At 45.4% G+C, this 20,463-nt stretch overlaps 1 protein-coding gene across 17 annotated transcripts in view; it reads right to left on the reverse strand.

The window, feature by feature from the left end:
- PARP4 (poly(ADP-ribose) polymerase family member 4) overlaps positions 1 to 20,463 on the reverse strand; it is a 142,419-nt gene that overhangs the window by 49,348 nt on the left and 72,608 nt on the right. For 16 of the 17 annotated variants that reach the window (XM_056561691.1, XM_056561690.1, XM_056561695.1 and 13 more), the window contains 3 exons: positions 19,890 to 19,934; positions 14,934 to 14,984; positions 6,734 to 6,781 (listed from right to left, as the gene is read on the reverse strand). In XM_056561691.1, coding sequence (XP_056417666.1) covers positions 6,734 to 6,781; positions 14,934 to 14,984; positions 19,890 to 19,934 — 144 coding nt within the window. The remainder of the gene's footprint in view (positions 1 to 6,733; positions 6,782 to 14,933; positions 14,985 to 19,889; positions 19,935 to 20,463) is intronic. The other variant, XM_056561696.1, reaches the window with a different exon arrangement.

Consider the following 20,463-nt stretch of genomic DNA (forward strand, 5'->3'; position numbering starts at 1 on the left):
AATTTTCTGCCGTAGCTCAAACTGCCAGCGAGAAACTACTGTGAACCCCCGCCCGTGCGACTGTACCCTAAAAACACTACACTACACTAACACAAAATAAAATAAAAAGTAAAAAACACTACATATACACATACCCCTATACAACCCCCCTCCCCAATAAAAATGAAAAACGTCTGGTACGCCACTGTTTCCAAAACGGAGCCTCCAGCTGTTGCAAAACAACTACTCCCAGTATTGCCAGATAGCCGTTGACTGTCCAGGCATGCTGGGAGTTTTACAACAGCTGGAGGCACCCTGTTTGGGAATCACTGGCGTAGAATACCCCTATGTCCACCCCTATGCAAGTCCCTAATTTAGGCCTCAAATGCGCATGGCGCTCTCACTTTGGAGCCCTGTCGTATTTCAAGGCAACAGTTTAGGGCCACATATGGGGTATCGCCGTACTCGGGAGAAATTGGGCTTCAAATTTTGGGGGGTATTTTCTGCTATTACCCTTTTAAAAAATGTAAAATTTTTGGGAAAACAAGCATTTTAGGTAAAAAAAATATATATTTTTTTACATATGCAAAAGTCGTGAAACACCTGTAGGGTATTAAGGTTCAAATTACCCCTTGTTACGTTCCCCGAGGGGTCTAGTTTCCAAAATAGTATGCCATGTGTTTTTTTTTTTGCTGTCCTGGCACCATAGGGGCTTCCTAAATGCGGCATGCCCCCAGAGCAAAATTCGCTTTCAAAAAGCCAAATGTGACTCCTTCTCTTCTGAGACCTGTAGTGCGCCAGCAGAGCACTTTTCACACCCATATGGGGTGTTTTCTGAATCGGGAGAAATTGGGCTTCAAATTTTGGGGGGTATTTTCTGCTATTACCCTTTTTAAAATTGTAAAAATTTTGGGAAACCAAGCATTTTAGGTTAAAAAAAAGTATATTTTTTTACATATGCAAAAGTCGTGAAACACCTGTAGGGTATTAAGGTTCACATTACCCCTTGTTACGTTCCCCGAGGGGTCTAGTTTCCAAAATGGTATGCCATGTGTTTTTTTTTTGCTGTCCTGGCACCATAGGGGCTTCCTAAATGCGGCATGCCCCCAGAGCAAAATTCACTTTCAAAAAGCCAAATGTGACTCCTTCTCTTCTGAGACCTGTAGTGCGGCAGCAGAGCACTTTTCACACCCATATGGGGTGTTTTCTGAATCGGGAGAAATTGGGCTTCAAATTTTGGGGGGTATTTTCTGCTATTACCCTTTTTAAAATTGTAAAAATTTTGGGAAACCAAGCATTTTAGGTAAAAAAAATATATATTTTTTTACATATGCAAAAGTCGTGAAACACCTGTAGGGTATTAAGGTTCACATTACCCCTTGTTACGTTCCCCGAGGGGTCTAGTTTCCAAAATGGTAAGCCATGTGTTTTTTTTTTGCTGTTCTGGCACCATAGGGGCTTCCTAAATGCGGCATGCCCCCAGAGCAAAATTTGCTTTCAAAAAGCCAAATGTGACTCCTTCTCTTCTGAGACCTGTAGTGCACCAGCAGAGCACTTTTCACCCCCATGCGAGGTGTTTTCTGTATCGGGAGAAATTGGGCTTCAAATTTTGGGGGGTATTTTCTGCTATTACCCTTTTTAAAAATGTAAAATTTTTGGGAAACCAAGCATTTTAGGTAAAAAAAATATATATTTTTTTTACATATGCAAAAGTCGTGAAATACCTGTAGGGTATTAAGGTTCACTTTACCCCTTGTTACGTTCCCTGAGGGGTCTAGTTTCCAAAATGGTATGCCATGTGTTTTTTTTTGCTGTCCTGGCACCAAAGGGGCTTCCTAAATGCGGCATGCCCCCCAAAAACCATTTGTCGCTCCTTCCCTTCTGAGCCCTCTACTGCGCCCGCCGAACAATTAACATAGACATATGAGGTATGTGCTTACTCGAGAGAAATTGGGTTTCAAATACAAGTAAAATTTTTTTCCTTTTTATCCCTTGCAAAAATTCAAAAATTGGGTCTACAAGAACATGCGAGTGTAAAAAATGAAGATTTTGAATTTTCTCCTTCACTTTGCTGCTATTCCTGTGAAACACCTAAAGGGTTAATACACTTACTGAATGTCATTTTGAATACTTTGGGGGGTGTAGTTTTTATAATGGGGTCTTTTATGGGGCATTTCTAATGAAGGCCCTTCAAATCCACTTCAAACGTGAACTGGTCCATGAAAAATAGCGAGTTTGAAAATTTTGTGAAAAATTTCAAAATTGCTGCTGAACTTTGAAGCCCTCTGGTGTCTTCCAAAAGTAAAAACTCATAAATTTTATGATGCAAACATAAAGTAGACATATTGTATATGTGAACCCCAAAAAAATATATTTTGAATATCCATTTTCCTTACAAGCAGAGAGCTTCAAAGTTAGAAAAATGCAAAATTTTCATTTTTTTCATCAAATTTTGGGATTTTTCACCAAGAAAGGATGCAAGTTACCATAAAATTTTACCACTAAGTTAAAGTAGAATATGTCACGAAAAAACAATCTCGGAATCAGAATGATAACTAAAAGCATTCCAGAGTTATTAATGTTTAAAGTGACAGTGGTCAGAATTGCAAAAAATGCTCCGGTCCTTAAGGTATAAAATGGCCTGGTCCTTAAGGGGTTAATTTGGCAGACTGAAAACCTGTTGCTGCTTCCAAAAAGGAAAAGTTTTTGGAACGCCTGGGAAAATTCATGCCGTCTTTCCAAGTTGGCAGACTCAACACATGTTAAGCAGTGTTATAAACGTGTTTAGGGGCTTATTTCATTGCCGGTTTTTGTCAAACCGAGCCAAACCGGCAATTTTGGAAAAGTTTGTCCAACCCAGAGAGCAGAACTTTTTTAATGTTCGCTCATCCCTAATACTTACATTGTTTGTAAGGTTGAAAAAAGACAAGAGTCCATTAAAGGGGTACTCCGGCCCTAAGACATCTGTCCCCGTCACACGGGGGCAGAGTCGTGATGTCACAATACTCCAGCCCTGTAGTCATGACCCGGCAGACTCCGAGGCTGCAGCGCTGCGTGCATCTCCCAGAGGTTGGTGCTGCATGCGAGATAGTGGGGGTCCCAGCGGCAGGACCTCTGTGATCAGATATCTTATCCCCTATCCTTTTGGGATACATACTGCCTACTGGAAAATTTGGTTGAGGAGGAATAATGGTATGCGGCTGTTTTTTACGGGTTTGGTATAGTCCCCTTGTGTTCATTGAAGGTAAAGCTATAGCACATAAGGATATTTCTGGAAAAAATTTGGGGAAGCAACATCAATGAAGATGGTGTGGATGAATGTGACTAGCATACGGCCCTGACCTCTATACTTCATTGATCATCTTGGGATGAATTAGGGAGCCAACTGGGAGGAAGACAATCCTGTTCAACATCAGTGTCTGACATCAAAAATTCCCTTTTAGCTCTATGGGCACAAATTCTCATTTCTCAGACACACTCTTCTGAAAAGCTTTCCCGGAGGGTGAAGGCTTCAATAGCTGCAAAAGAGGGACCACCCTTATATTGAAAACCATTGTTTAAGAACCAGATGTCTAGTAAGTTCAAACAGGTGTGTAGATCAGGAGTCCTTGCATTTTTTGACATACAGTACATGACTTAGGGCCCATGTACTTGAAATGTATAAGTGCACCTGCAGTGTTTCATCTGTGGGGTCTGACCACATCCAAAGTGTGTAAAAGGTTTATATACCAATGTACATGTGTAAGCAGTGGAGTAGCAGCAGAGTAATCATGGAGGTCTTTTATTAAAGGGTAGCCTCCCAAAAGTGTTAGACCCATTGTCCTATGCCTGTTGTGCACTGCATGTTCTTAATGAAGATTACATAAAGAAGCATTTAGGTACACATCTATTGGACTGCCCCTTTAATGTAAACTCATTTAAGGGGTAGTCCAGGATACTGAACTTTTTAGAGACTTAACCCCTATCCTGTGGAAAGGAGATACGTGTCTGATCATGGAAGTTTGACCTCTGAGCCCCCCCACGACGGGGCCCAGCAACTTACATGCCCTCAGAGCAGAGTGGCCCCATCTTCCTGACAGACACAAGTGACAGCCAGCTCAGCCAATCACCAGCTGCAGCGATGTCCCACCTCAGTCGATTATTGGCTGAGTGGGCTGTCACTTCGTTCAGGAAAGTGGGGTAGCCAGGGGTCCATACAGAACATAAGCGATAAGTGTCTAAAAAGTTTAGTTCCCTGTACTACCCCTTTAAATAATAGTGGTAACCTATAAGAAAGATTTAAACACAGGAGAAGCTACAGCTGTAACAACTGTGTCACGGACCGGCAGGACTGGAAGTGGATCTTCTGAACCAGAGAGGCGATGACGCGGGTTGTACCAGAGGACCGGTTCTAAGTGGTTACTGGTTTTCACCAGAGCCCGCCGCAAGGCGGGATGGACTTGCTGCGGCGGTAACCACCAGGTCGTATCCTCCAATAGCAACTCGACCTCTCTGGTGGCTGATATGGCGTGGTACACAGGGAGCAGGCAAGAGCGTAGTCGGACGTAGCAGAGGTCAGGGCAGGCGGCAAGGGTTCACAGGCGAGTATACGGTAGCAAAGGGTTCGGCAACTGGCAAGGCAATAAACACTGTAGGGAACGCTTTCTCAGAGGCACAATGCACAAAGATCCGGCAAGGGCAGGAAGGGGCAGGTGCCTTTTATTGGAATTTGACAATGGGAGGTGTGGAACCAGCGCACCAATTACCGGTGCACTGGCCCTTTAAATTTACTGAAGCCGGCACGTGCGCGCACTAGAGAGCGGGGCCGCGCGCCGGGACCCAGGAACCAGGGACGCCGCACGGGGAGCAGGTGAGCTGAACGGGGATGCGGCGCGTGAGCGGGGACCAGCCGCCACGCTAGCCGCATCCCTGCCAGAGTGAGACCCGCGCTCCCGGTCAGTGTTTTTGACCGGGAGACGCCGGGACCCCAGAAGGGAGGACACAGGCAGCGGGCGCTCCGGTCCGGAGGTGGAGGCCGGAGCGCTTGCTGTGACAAACTGTAATAACCCCCCCCCCCCCCCAGGTACATTATACTCTGTTTACATATTCATAGTAACATAGTTCATAAGGTTGAAAAAAAGACCAGAGTCAATCAAGTTCAACCTATATCCCTGATGAGTCCCTACTGAGTTGATCCAGAGGAAGGCAAAAAACCCTCTAGAGGTAAAAATTCCTTCCCGACTCCAAATATGGCTGTCAGAATAAATCTCTGGATCAACGTTCTGTCCCTATAAATCTAGTATACATAACCAGCAATGTTGTTATTCTCCACATAACATCTAGACCCCTTTTGAATTCTTTTACAGAGTTCCCCATGATGACCTCCTCAGGCAGAGAGTTCTATAGTCTCACTGCTCTTACAGTAAAGAACCCCCGTCTGTGCTGGTGTAGAAACCTTCTTTCCTCTAAACGTAGAAGATGCCCCCTTGTTATAGATACAGTCCTGGGTATAAATAGATCATGGGAGAGATCTCTGTACTGTCCCCTGATATATTTATACATAGTTATTAGGCCGCCACTAAGCCTTCTTTTTTCTAAACTAAATAACGCTAATTCTGATAATCTTTCTGGGCACTATAATCCTCCCATTCCCCTTATTACTCTGGTTTGCCCTTCTTTGAACCCTCTCCAGCTCCACTATATCTTTCTTGTACACTGGTGCCCAGTACTGTACACAGTATTCTATGTGAGGTCTGACTAGTGATCAGTGTACAGTGGTAGAATTATTTCCTTGTCGTTGGCATCTATGCCCCTATTGATGCACCCCATGATTTTATTTGCCTTGGCAGCAGCTGCCCGACACTGGTCACTACAGCTAAATTTACTGTTAACTAAGACCCCTAAGTCCTTTTCTACATCAGTCGTCCCAAGTGTTCTCCCATTTAATACATAATCCCAGCCAGGATTTTTCCTCCCCATGTGCATTACCTTACATTTATCAGTGTTGAACATCATTTGCCACTTCCCAGCCCAACCCTCCAACCTATCCAGATCAATTTGTAACAGTGCACTGTCCTCTATTGTGTTCACCACTTTACAGAGTTTAGTATCATCTGCAAAGATTGCTACTTTACTATTCAAACCCTCTACAAGGTCATTAATGAATATATTAAATAGAACAGGACCCAAGACTGACCCCTGTGGTACCCCACTAGTAACAGCCACCCAATCAGAATAAGTACCATTAATAACCACCCTCTGTTTCCTATCACTGAGCCAGTTACTTACCCACTTACACACATTCTTCCCCAGCCCAATCCTTCTCATTTTATGCACCAATCTTTTATGTGGCACCGTATAAAATGCTTTGGAAAAACCCATATATATGACATCCAGATACAACACTTTAAAGGGGTATTCCACCCACAGACATGTTATCCCCTATCCAAAGGATGGGGATAGGGGATAAGATGTCTGATCACAGGGGTCCCACCCAGCATACTAAACAGTTTGTTTAGAACACTGGGTGCGACACGTGCTGCACAGAGATCACGGGGGGTCCCAGTGGCGGGACCCCCACAATGTGAGCAGAATACCCCTTTAATTTATATTTTTGTTAGCTTTTCAAGCTGCTAGTAAAAATACAAATACTGTCAACAAGGATGGGGCCTAGTCTGGAGGTCTGATTTCCGGCCTCTCCACCGATCAGCGGCGGCTTATCTCCCCTAAGAACAAAAAGATCGAGCATATTGAAAAAAGCCAAATCCTTCTTTACCTCTGTCTCAGCTATTAAAAACATGTCCTCTTCGTTTTCCTCTGATGCCTGAAAGTAAAATAATAAAGTTACACATTAATAAACTAATGTTTTAGTAAAAGCTTTCAGAATCTAGTTAGAAATAGATTATTGAGATAGTCATCTGTATTGTAATCATATATATTTTAAGATCTACATGAGCTGGTTATCAGCAGAAAACATACATATAAAGACTGAATTAAAATGTGTACAGAGCATGCATACAAAAAGACATCAATAAAAGTAGAAACCAATAGAAACTCTTGCAATTAAAATACATTTGAACCCATGACCAGGAACTTTTAGCTTTGAATAGTGCTTAGATATGCCTAATATTTCATTAGTATTCTCTTATATATCAGTCAGATGCATTAGAAGGCATAGACCAGGAGGTTTGTCCCCTCTAAATTTATTGAGACAATAAGGGTTGTTTTCACATTTTAATAGTTAACTATGGCACCTTCTTCCTCCCTCCGATCAGCCTACATCTTCACCTGCACCATCACCAGGAAAAGTCTTGGTTGACTGGACCACAATTTCACATAAGAAACATAAGACGTCCTGATGTGGGCACCTTCAGGCCCTTTGTCAATGCTGACCTGCCTCCTGGAAACTGAAGTTGGTCTCAGAACTTATAATGGATTCTACTTCACCCTTTAGCGTTCTTATGTTGCGGTTATTAGAACTGACATTATATATACACAGCGTGAGTACCGTATATTGGTTCCTGGCTATCAATATCCCCTCATGTGGTTCCCTCTTGAGGATCATTAGTGCTTTCTCAATGTATTGATAGTTTTGTTCTTTTTGTTCTATTATTGTTAGGGTAATTACTCCATCCTACAATACCAATGGTCACTTATTGTTATGCTATTGCTGTGGTCACTATGTCCTCAAAAAGAAAAATGCAAAATCCGGCTCCCAAAAAAAGATGGTTAAAATCCAAAAATGTATGAAATCATAATAAAATGATATCCAAAAAAAGGAGAAGGTGGTTTAAAATCGGCGTTTCTGCTATGCTTTTAAACCACCTTCTCCTTTTTTTGGATATCATTTTAATATTATTTAATAAATTTTTGGATTTTAACCATCTTTTTTGGGAGCCGGATTTTGTATATTTTTTTTTTTTGCGGACATGTTTACACCAAGAATGCGGATTGGATATTCACTCCGTGCTTCCAAATTCAATTTGAAGTTCTTCTTTATTAAGGACATTCACAGGCGGTGAGCTGTTTTTCTCCATATATTGACTCTGTGGTCACTATGTTCCTCCTTTTATGTAATTCTAATGGGCTGTTTTCATCCCTCATTCACAATTATGCCAACCCGTTGACAAACTGTCCACACTAACTGGGGTTATGACACTGCAGCGCAGTTCTCTGAATTTTAAAGGGCTACATTCTTCCTTCAAAAGATCCATGGTGTGGGCCAAAGCTAAAAGGCTCTATAAGGACATATTATGCCTTCAGAAGACCCATCTCCTAGCTTCTAAAGCTTGTTGTCTGAAACATAAATCCTTTCCCACTATATATCAAGCATCTGCACCTAACAAATAAGGTGGAGTTGCAGTGGCCGCTAGTAAAGCAGTTGCTGTTTCAGGTTACATGGTGATTGGGAACAGCAATGGCAGATTTCTGATACTTAAATGCAAATGAAATAATTTCCTCTATAAGGGTACGTTAACACGCGCGGATTTACAGCGTATTTTACGCTGCAAATCCGCTGGTGAAGGCCCACTCTATGCTGGCTTTACATGTGCCTGCTCATAGCAGCAATACGCTGCTACCAGCAGACACACTGCGATGTGCAAGTCGCAGTATACTCGCACATTGCGGGAGCTATGTCTAGCTCAGAGCAGGGAGAGCAGCCGCAATGTGCGAGTATGCTGTGCACATCGCTGCAGTGTGTCTGCTCGTAGCGGCGTATTGCCACTACCAGCAAGCACATGTAAAGTCAGCATAGAGCGGGGCCTTCACCAGCGGATCCGCAGCTAAATACGCTGCGAAAATCTGCGCGTGTGAACATACCCTATTGGTGTTGAATAAGCTGGGAATTTCAATAAACCCATGTGGCCCTCAGTGAACTCCACTTCTCATGGATCTTCGTCAGAGCCCACGGACTTATTTTGTCTATGCAATCACTACCAAATATATGATATTTGGTACATTAATCAAAGGCAAACTGATGCTGATTTTTCCTTCTATTCACACCTGCATAATATATACACTAGAATAGACTACTTTTCAGTTAGGCGTCCCTTACTAGAAGTTTCCATTTCCTTTGCCATCAAAGAAATAACATGGTAGGGTCATGCGCCCATAGTATTGTCTCTCCGAGGTGCTCATTCTCATCCACCTATACACCTGTGGTTTGCGAGCCCCTGTCTTGCACCATCCAGAATTTCGGGACAAATGAGCAGCTCATATGGAGTCGTACTTCTCCATTAACAATGGTTCTGTATCATCTATGACTACTGTATGGTGTGCCTTTAAAGCCACCGTGCTGTTATTAAAGGGGTACTCCGGCGCTTATACATCTTATCCCCTATCCAAAGGATAGGGCATAAGATGCCTGATTGCGGGGGTCCCGCCGCTGGGGACCCCCGTGATCTTCCAGGCTGCACCCCATTAGAATCAGTCCCCGGAGCGTGTTCGCTCCGGGTCTGATTACTGGCGATCACAGGGACGGAGCATAAGGACGTCACGGCTCTGCCCCCATGTGACATCATGCTCCGCCCCCTCAATGCAAGCCTATGGGAGGGGGCGTGACAGCTGAGAAGGGGAAAAGGGGAAACCGACCACAAAACGAGAACACCCCCACCCGGGAAGGGCAGAACCGGCTGGCCACAACAAAACAATGGGTGGGTGCTGTGTCCCCCAATAGAAGCTCAGAGAAAGAGATTTTACGATAAAAATCTACTTTTCTCTTTTCTTCATTGGGGGACACAGGACCAAGGGATTTCCTAAAGCAGTCCCTGGGGAGGGCAAACCAACCCCGACAGAAGAAGGCTCAGACGGACTCCTGAACCGCCGCCTGCAAAACCTTGAGGCCCAGGCCAGCTTCGGAGGATGCAAAAGTATGCACATGGTAAAACTTGGTAAAAGTATGTAGCGACGACCAAGTCGCCGCCTTGCAAACCTGCAGGGCCAAGTCCCAGTGACAGACCGCACGAGGAGGAGTGAGCCGTCAGGAGGCCCCCACCGCACGGGTGGAGTGAGCCATCACACGGAAGGGAGGCACCTGATCGTTACAGCGGTACGCCTCCGAAATGGCAGAACAAATCCACTGGGAGATTGTGGACTTTGAGGCCGGGAGCCCCCTGCGCCGCCCCTCAGGAAGCACAAACAGGGAGTCACTCTGCCGAAAGGAGGAAGTGACCGACAAACAGGTCTGCACTGCCCAGACCAAATCCAGCTTATGAAGCCGGCGCTCTTGAGAAGGTGACGGATAGAAGGAAGGCAACACGATCTCTTTGTTCAAGTGGAAGGGAGACACGACCTTAGGCTGGAAAGAAGGCACCAGCCAAAGAACCACCTTATCCTGGTGAACCACCAGTAAGGGGGAACGGCAGGAGAGGGCAGCCAATTCCGAGACACGGCGAATGGATGTGACAGCGACCAGAAAAGCCACCTTCCAAGAGAGGAAACGAAGGGAAACCTGAGCCAGAGGCTCAAATGGAGTGTTCTGAAGAGCATCCAAAACAAGGTTGAGGTTCTAAGGCACGGTGGGGGACTGAAAAGGAGGGGTCTCGTGAGCCACACCCTGCAGAAAGGTGTGAACATGAAGGTCGGAAATCAGAGGGCGCTGGAAAAGGACAGACAGCGCCGAAACCTGCCCTTTGATGGAACTGAGAGCAAGGCGCGTCTCCAGCCCCGATTGCAAAAAGGACAGGAGATTCAGCAGAGAAAAGGAGGTGGGAGAAAGGGAACGAACCTCACACCAGCAGAAATATGCCCGTCAGTTGCGGTGGTAAATCCTGGCGGATGAGGGTTTACGGGCATGGAGCATAGTCTAGATGACTCGGGAAGAAAAAGCCTGAGCCCTCAAAACCGCGGTTTCAACTGCCACACCGCCAAAAGCAGCGGAAGTGAATTGGGGAGAGAAGGGAGAAAACTTGGGAGAGAAGGTCGGGACGGTCCGGAAGATGTAAAGGAACGTCTGCCACGAGACTGACCACGTCTGCATACCACATGCGACGGGGCCAGTCCGGAGCCACCAGAATTGCCGAGACTCCTCCGCCTTGAGCTTCTGGACGACCCGGGGAAGGAGCGGAAGAGGCGGGAAGAGGTAGGTGAGAGCGAAGGGGGTCCAGGCGACCATCAGGGCGTCCACCGCCAGTGCCAGGGAATCCCGAGACCTGGACACGAAGTGAGGAACTTTCCTGTTCTGGCACGATGCGAACAGATCCACGTCTGGCGTCCCCCACGACGACAGATCTGATCGAAGACCTCCGGGTGGAGAGACCATTCGGATCTGCGGTGGCACGACTCAGGAAGTCGGCCTCCCAATTGTCGATCCGGGGGATGTGCACTGCCGAAAGGGCTGGAACCTGAAGCTCCGCCCACCTGAGGATCTTTGTTACTTCCCTCCTGGCCGCTGAGCTGCGGGTGCCTCACTGGCGATTGATGTACGCCACGCCCGTGGCGTTGTCCATCTGCACCCGAACTGGGAGGCCCCAGAGAAGGCGGCTACAGTGCCGAAGGCACAGGAAAATCGCCCGAAGCTCTAGAACGTTGATAGAAAGTCTGGACTCAGACGGAGTACAACGACCCTTGACCGTCCGGTCCCGGAAGACCCCTCCCCAGCCGAGAAGGCTCGTGTCCGTGGTCAGGACATGCCAATGGAGGGGCAGAAAGGAGCAACCCCCCCCCCCAAGCAGGGGGGACCGGAGCCACCAAAGGAGGGAGTGGTGCAACTGGGGTGAGAGCCGGATCCTGCGGTGAAGAGACAAGGGGGACTTTTCCCACTGAGATAGGATGGCCTACTGGAGAGGACGGCACCGGAATTGAGCAAAGGGAACCACCTCCATGGAGGCCCCCATCCTGCCCAGAACGGACATGCAGGTGGGGATGGGAAACAGGCTTGGCGCCCGAAGGGAGCGGACCCCCAACAGGAGCTCCCAGAGCTTGTCCTCCAGCAGGGAGACACGAGCAGCCACCGTGTCAAAGCGGAGCCCGAGAAAAAACAGGGATTGGGACAGGTTGGATTTTGCATGGCTGATCCTCCAACCGAAACTGGAGAGGGTCTGCAGGGTGATGCTGAAGCTGACCCGATTCTGCTCCAGAGAGGACGCTTTGACGAGTAGGTCGTCCAGGTAGGGGAGATCCGAGATGCCTCGAGAGTGGAGGAAAGCCACCACTGCCGCCAACATTTTGGTGAAAACCTGGGGTGAGGTCGCCAGGCTGAAGGGCAGGGCAACGAATTGAAAATGACCCTCGGGAACAGCGAACCTGAGAAAACGCTGGTGAGCCGGAAAGATAGGGATGTGTAAGTCGGCATCCCAGATGTCCAAGGAGGAGAGGAACTCCCCCTGATCCATGGAGGCGACAACGGACCTCAGAGACTCCATCCAAAAATGCTGGAGGCGCACATGACGGTTCAGGAGCTTCAAGTCGAGGAGCAGGCGAACCAAGCCGTCCTTTTTGGGAACCACGAAGAGATTCAAGTAGAACCCTGAAAAGCGTTCCCGAGAAGGGACTCGTACAATCACACCCTGGGACAGGAGAGTGTGAAGGGCCACCTGAAAGGCTGCAGCCAGAGAGGAAGACCGCGAAGGGCAGGACCAGAAGAAACGATCCCAGGGCATAGAAGAGAACTCTTTGTGAACCTATAACCCTGAGAAACGACCTCCCGAACCCAAGCATTCTGGACTTGCGCCAGCCAAATGTCCCAAAAGAGGGACAGGCGACCCCCCACCCGAGGGGAAGACTCGGATGGGGACGCACCCTCATGACGCACCCCCTTGCGAGTCCCCTATTTGGAAGAGGGGCGGTTGGAACGAGTCCCCTTTTCTCCTGAGAGACCAGGGGTCTGTCCGTGCGGCCCAAGAAACTAAAAGGGCGAAAAGAAGAAGTCCTCCGCCATGGATCCGAATGCCACGGACGATTTTGGGGCAAGAGTATACTTTTGCCCCCTGTGGCCTCAGAAATGATCTCGTCAAGGCACTTGCCAAATAACCAAGATCCCTGAAAAGGAAGTTCAGTGAAGGAGAGCTTAGAGGCCGCATCGGCATTCCAAGCCTTAAGCCACATGGCGCGCCTGAGAGCTACCAAGCTGACTGAGGCGAAGGCCGCGCAGCGGGCCAACTACAAGAGCCGCTAGAGCAGCCAGATCACCGGAGGAAGACCCCGCCAAGATCCCTTGGCGCAGCTGACCGGCCCATCGGACATTGAAAAAAAGCACTAGTAAGTCAGACAACCACAGACAAGGAGTGATCTCACCCAGATGCCTGTGTCCAGAGAGGGTTCTGAAAACAGCTGGAGGTACTGCAGTGGGCCAGCAGGAAGATGAGACGGGCAGCTGAGCAGAGCTGTAGCACAGGTCCACGCTGAGTCAGCAAGGAGAGGGGGAAGTGTCACTGACCCCCACAGCTCGCACAAAAGCGCCAGTTCACCTCATAGGGTGACACCAGAGAGTACAGCCCTCATCGCGCACTCCCAGGAGATAGAAGGATGGAACGCGCGCTGCAATAAGACTGGCCGGAGGGGGCTAGGAGGAGGGCCGAATGCCAATGCCAGCGCACGGCGCTGCACCGAGAAGTGGGCTCAATAAATTGCATGTCCGCAGCTCCGGACCTGCAGGAACCAGGGGGGAACTGTCGAGCCTTGAAGCCGGGCGGCACATGCAGCTGAAGTGTGCCGCCCGAAGCCAGTGACACGGGCAGAAGGAGAAACGGAGCTTGCAAGGGGGAGAAGCAGGGAAGCGCGCAAAGAATATGCGCGCCGCCCGTGGCCCCAGCCAGGACACAGCCCCTGGAGGACAGAAAAGCTGCAGCCATGCGACAGAAAAACTGTAAGACGCACGGCCACAGCGGAAGGGTTAATGTGGAGAGAGAGGGAGGGAGGGGAGTGTTAACCCCCGGAGCCATAGTTACCGCCCCCCTCGGCTAGATTAACCCTTGATGCCCCATGATCCAGGGAACCCCTAGAGAAGGGGGGGGGATTCTTACCAATAAAGGACCTCCATACTTACCTCTGAAGTCTTTGACCAGCCAGTGCCACCTGCCTTAAGCCGACATGGCGAACAGGGGCGATTGGGGGACCCGGACCATAGGTACACTATCAGGCGCTGGTTGCTGGCTAGGAGGGGTTAACGGCCCATTCATCGATGCACCGTGCCCCTAGCTCGCATGTGGAGGATCAGGCAGCGGCATGCTCCTGTCGCCCCACGCTAGATAAAACAAAAAAGGGAGAGAAAATCTAACTGGACGCTGAAACTAAGAAAAAAACAAAAGAATAAGACCAGGTCTGGAGAGAAACTGAGTTGCTCAGAGTCAGGAGGTGGGTATATCCTGCCGGGAGGAGCCAGCCTTCTTTTGTTTTTGCCTAGTGTCAGCCTTCTAGTGGCAAGCAGCATATACCCATGGTCCTGTGTCCTCCAATGAAGTGCTCGAGAAAGAACCTATTTACATGTTTTAGGGACATGTTAAAAGTTTTTATCAGTTGAAATCCGAGTGTTCAGACCCTGATCAGTAACGAGAGTGAGCAGTGAGAGAAGTGTGCTGCTGCAATCTTCTCTCCCTGCTCTGTGTCTATGAGACCAAGACAGCGTTAAGAGACTTACATTATGTCCTAGTCATGTCCTAGTATGTCCTAGTCATGTGACACATAGTCGGGGAAGAACACTAATCAATCACTTCTCCCGACTCTTTCTTGTGATCGGTTGAGAGTTCAGACCCTGACCAATCACAACTTTTGATATGTCTCTAGGACATGAAATTTTGTTTTCATGACAATGCCCATTTAAGGTTGTGTTCACATGTTGCAGTTTTTTTGTGCATCCATCATAATACTGTCACAGTTTTCTATGATTATTCTAAGTCACAGCTAAAAACTGCTGTGTTTTTATCACAATTTTACATAATTTGTAGAAAACATGTGAGCATAACCTTACAAACATTGTGTTTCAAAACCTCCATGATAAAAAAAAGTCTATTCAGAGGAATAAAAAGAAAAGTGCTTACACTTGAATCTCCAGGGTATTCTAACTCAAAACACTTTCCATACATAGATTCCTGCATAAATTAAAGGCAAAAAACTTTTTACATGTTGTACATCCTGGCAAAACATTAACCTTTCTAATATACCTCAGGTTACAATATTAATTGGATGGGGGATATGTTTTTCAGGCGTGGACTACTCCTTTAATCATGACATATTAATCTACAGGAATTAAGTGGGTGTTCACATTGGTTTGCAGTTTCATACAGTTTCCTAATAGGTCTGAGTTACTCCTCAAAGTTATTTATGTGGATAGTTTATGGTTCCTAAGTGTCTTGCCATGTTTCAGTTTAATTAATGTAATCTTATAATAATAATAGATCGAGTTTGTGTTTTTATACATGGATTAAATGTTCTACTAAGAATATGTGTGTGAAGAATGTTAATCCGTTTTTTTTTTTTTTTTAGTTTGTCCAACTCGAGTTTCCATTTGCATTAGCTATGTCACGGTCACGTGATTTTCTTTGTACTTTACAGAGTCTGATAGCACATGTTTGTACTCAATGATTAAGCGCTAACAGCGTGAAATGCATTAGAGGATTTTATCATGTCTGTATACACTCCTATGTGTGCAACCTTCCAATAAAGCCTGTACTGTTTTCATCATTCACCATGGATGCTGGACATGCTTTCCTTCCATTATTCACATTTTTAAGGTCATGTTTCACCATTCCAGAATGGCCCCTCATGTCCCACTTCTCATTTAAACTTCCCGACTCTGCAAACTTTGCTTGAAGAGCTGGCGATGCTGTAAGTAGCAATCAGTATTCAATGCAACAGCCATGTGGGGCCACTGCGTCTGCTAAGGCTGGCAGCTACTTGCACTTTAAGAGAGCAATGGCTGTCGGGATATATGGTAGCAGGATGTGCTGTGCGCAGGCATGTCGGGCGCTATGTCATCATTATGAGACTCGAGGACTGGACTGTGAGGAATTAATATGGCAGGCTCAGCCACCTAGGCCCTTTTTGATCTCTGCAGCTTCTGTGCTTCATTGCTCCTCCAGTTGGGAGACCTACTGCTTAGAGCTATGGCCCATAGAAGTAGGACCTGACTACAGACCGGACAAGCAGTGGAGCAGAGAAGAGAATGTGGTTGCTGTTACTCTGGAGGGGCAACTATCTACAGGGGGACTGCTACCTACAGGGTGACAATTAACTACAGGGCGATTGCTTCCTACTGAGGGGCAACTATCTAGAAGGTGGCTGCTACCTACAGGGGGGAAACGATCTAAAAGGGGACTGTTACCTACAGGGGGTGAACTATTTACAAGGGGACTACTACCTACAAGGTGGCTGCTATCTATAAGAGGTTAACCAGGGGGACAGTTACCTAGAGAGCAGCTGCTGCCTACACAGGGGTAACTAATGACATGGTAATTTTGTATATTCAGGGTTAAACATTTTCACTATATAAATACACAATGGTCCATGTGTAATACCACCTGCCCCAAAGAAGAGATAAAGAATTGATAGATAGGCCCAGATTTATCAAACTGTGAGAGTGAAGTGATTTTCTCAACGCAACCAATCACAGCTCAGCTAACGAGCTCTGGTAAAGTGAAACCTAAGCTGTGATTGGTTGCTATGGGAAAAAAAATTTCACTCAATTTTTATAGATCTGGGTCATAGTCTTTCCAAGAATAGTCTTGTTGTATTGAGACATTACCCAATAAGCTGTGATTTCCCTTCCCAGAAGAGAAGATGCTATACATATAGGGGGAGATTTATCAAAACCTGTGCAGAGGAAAACTTGCCCAGTTGCCCATAGCAACCACTCAGATCGCTTCTTTCATTTTGCAGAGGCCTTGTTAAAAATGAAAGAAGCAATCTGATTGGTTGCTATGGGCAAATGGGCAAGTTTTCCTCTGCACAGGTTTTGATAAATCTCCCCCATATTGTCTGTCCTTAGATGGTTTTGTCTAATCTGCCTACTCTGCTGTATTGTAAATGGAAACACATCATCCCATTGGTTGACAGTCTATTGTGGATATAAATAAAAAGGGCTGGCTGGTACAGTACTGTGTTCTGGGCTAACCTGCCACCATGGTAGAATGAGTTGTGTGTTGTCTGTCTTTCCTTTGTATGAATGTGAAGCTCACAGATGGACGAAGGGACTGATGGGGTATACGGGGAATTACCACGACACTATCTACAGGAGTACTACTACATACAGGGCAGCTGCTAACTACAGGGGGCAACTTTTAAGGTAGATCTGTCTACAGGGGATAACTATCTACAGGGGGATTGCTACCTACAAGGTGGCTGCTACCTACATGGGGCCACTTTTTATAGGAGGACTGCTACTTACAGGGGAGGCAACTATCTAAAGCAGGGGTCTCAAACTCAAATTATCTGGGGGCCACTGATAATTTAAGTGAGGCTGGGCAATATCATTGTACGATGAATCTGGCACTACTGTAATAGGTGGAGAAAAACAACAATGATGGTTTGACAATAAAAGTGTGAACTCAGTCTAACAGGACTTTACCACACTACATTAATAATAAATACCCACCCTGCATCTGGTTCCCTACTGCTCTAAATTCTTTACATGGCCGCCCCTTCATACATGGCTGCAGTGGTAAAAAAAACTCTCAATATCTGGGTGTCCTGTACATTGCATTAACTGTGACGTATCAAGTGTATATCTAACTCTGAACACTATTTTATTTTTATTTTTTTATATAGAATGAATATTCAAAACACTGAAACTGTAAATACGGCGCATTTCTTAATTGGCTGATTAATTGCCTGTAATGAGTGCTGAACAAAAGTTTGTTCTTGCTTTCCTTTGATCAAACACCTACTCTCATAGACAAATATTACTTATTAGCAGTACATTCCGGAGGAGATTTATCAAAACCTGTGCAGAGGAAAAGTCGCCCAGTTGCCCATAGCAACCAATCAGATCGCTTCTTTCATTTTTAACAAGGCCTCTGCAAAATGAAAGAAGCGATCTGATTGGTTGCTATGGGCAACTGGACAACTTTTCCTCTGCACATGTTTCGATAAATCTCCCCCTCCCTGTTTATGTGAAAGACATGCTGCCGAAAACAATTATTTGTATGTCAATGTAACTAATGCCAACGCTGATCATTGGTATGTTGGGAATAAATGTTTCTAGGAGCATTCATTCACCAGATCATCGCCCTATGTAAAGAGGCCTTTATTACATGATAATCCTTTTTTTCTCTGTTCTGCCATGGTCCTATCTGCTCTTAGACTATCACTTACAAATTTCTGTATTAAGATGATTATCAACCATGACCAGAATGTCTAAAGATGAAAGAATGGGGGACATATGTAAAACCAGAATAAGGTCTTTTTTTCTCATAGCTATGCATGAGATGAACAAGAGAATTACCAGATTCATTTTAGGGGAAAATATTATTGATTGAAAAAACTACCATAAAATAGAACATAAAAAAAGGACATTAGATTGCAAACACCATTACGACCAGGGACTAAATGGTGACATTCTCTGAGCAATGCTGCAGTTTACATTTGCACTATATAAGTGACAAGAAATAAATATTTCCTTTTCCTTTTTTCTAGAATTACAAATATAAGCATATATATTATCAGGAGGCGTGTATCTCATGCAGGGAAAGCTGGGTAAGATATGGGAAAATCCAGTACAAAGTTAAAGGGGTTATCCAGGAAAAAACTTTTTTTTTATATATATCAACTCGCTCCAGAAAGTTAAACAGATTTGTAAATTACTTCTATTAAAAAATCTTAATCCTTTCAGTACTTATGAGCTTCTGAAGTTAAGGTTGTTCTTTTCTGTCTAAGTGCTCTCTGATGACACGTGTCTCGGGAACCACCCAGTTTAGAAGCAAATCCCCATAGCAAACCTCTTCTAAACTGGGCGGTTCTCGAGACACATGTCATCAGAGAGGATTTAGACAGAAAAGAACAAGCCTTAACTTCAGAAGCTCATAAGTACCGAAAGGATTAAGATTTTTTAATAGAAGTAATTTGCAAATCTGTTTAACTTTCTGGAGCCAGTTGATATATATAAATAAGTTTTTTCCTAGATAACCCCTTTAAATCCCTACCAGGCCATAGCGGCTAGGGATTTAGGTAAGCCCTATTTTCAAGCCTGGATTTTATGGAAGGAAGTGCAGGATTGGAAGTGGGGACACCAGGTTTTTAAACAAGCCCAGATCAGCACAGGTGCAGAAGTCAGCTTGTACTGAGCAATAAGATTTGCTGAGAGTCAGTCTGCCTGAAGAGACTGAGAGGAATCTGACCCGCTGATGAGAGTTGTACTCCAGAAGGCAAAATGGACTTTTGTTTAATTTCTGTAACAATTGCCAATTGTGTGAGGTAACATATTTGGGGTTTGTTTTGTCAGGTGGCTGGTAGTAAGCTACCTGTATAGTAAAGGGCAAGTGAGTGTTTAGTTAGTGACAAGCAAGTTTTTCTTTTGTTTTGTGCTTATGTGATTATGGCTATATTTTATGTTAAAAAATAAACAGCAGGAGAAACTCTGCCACTGTCTTAGACTGCTGTTTCCTGTGGTTTGCCCATCTCTTTCAAGCTAAACCTCCCCAATATGTACATGTAAGTGCTGCCTACTGTTGATCTCTAATTACAATGGTTTGGTGAGCTGTATGTCTACCCATCTTAACCTAACCCCATATAGGGGTTGTCACCTGTCCAATTTCAGTCTTTTAATCAGACATGCAAGTGTCCTGGAGGCATGGCACAGTTGCTAAACATCCGCCACTTTTCTAGCCTCATCACTTTTAACCCTTTTCGTTTTGTCACGACCGATTGGTTACATCACAGAGACTGATTTGTCAGTCAACTGGGCCACGCCACCAGGACACTTACGTAGCTTCATAACAGATACTGTTTGGAGCTATCTGATAGCTATGAATAGAATCCCTGTATAAAAATTAGTGTAGCACCTTAACAGGAGAGCTCCCTCTGCTGGATTCTTCTGAACTTTGGCACTGGAAGTAAAAAAAAACAAAACAAAAAAAAATGAAAATAGTAATGACTTTCCAATTTTTTATTAATAATTTACTATATTATTTAGTCTACATCAATATTTATGAAGAAATACAGGAAGTCCAGTGCAGCACTTCGTGCAGAAAACATAAATTTATTTCAACATACAGGAGACATCACAGGACTGATGAGAAATCCAGAGAATGACACGTTTCAAGTGGAAAATCATACTATGAGCAGTTTTCTGCTTGAAACGTGTTAGGTAGTACAAAATGCCTTCCACGTCTGAGCGTGCTGCAGTGGGCATTTGCTGGATGAGCTGACTTGGACTTTCATTTCTTATTAATATTTATATTTAACTGTGGTTAAGATCAATAAGCAATACAAGGTAGATACAAAAGGTTGGAAAATAAGTGATTAATAGAAATGTGATTTGTTGACTGCATAGTAACTAAATACCGTATACCTCGAGTATAAACCGAGTTTTACAGCACGATTTTTCAATCCCTTCGTTGTAGTTTTGAAACATCT

Source organism: Hyla sarda, chromosome 2 (genome assembly GCF_029499605.1).
Source record: "Hyla sarda isolate aHylSar1 chromosome 2, aHylSar1.hap1, whole genome shotgun sequence".
Taxonomy (NCBI): Eukaryota; Metazoa; Chordata; class Amphibia; order Anura; family Hylidae; genus Hyla; species Hyla sarda.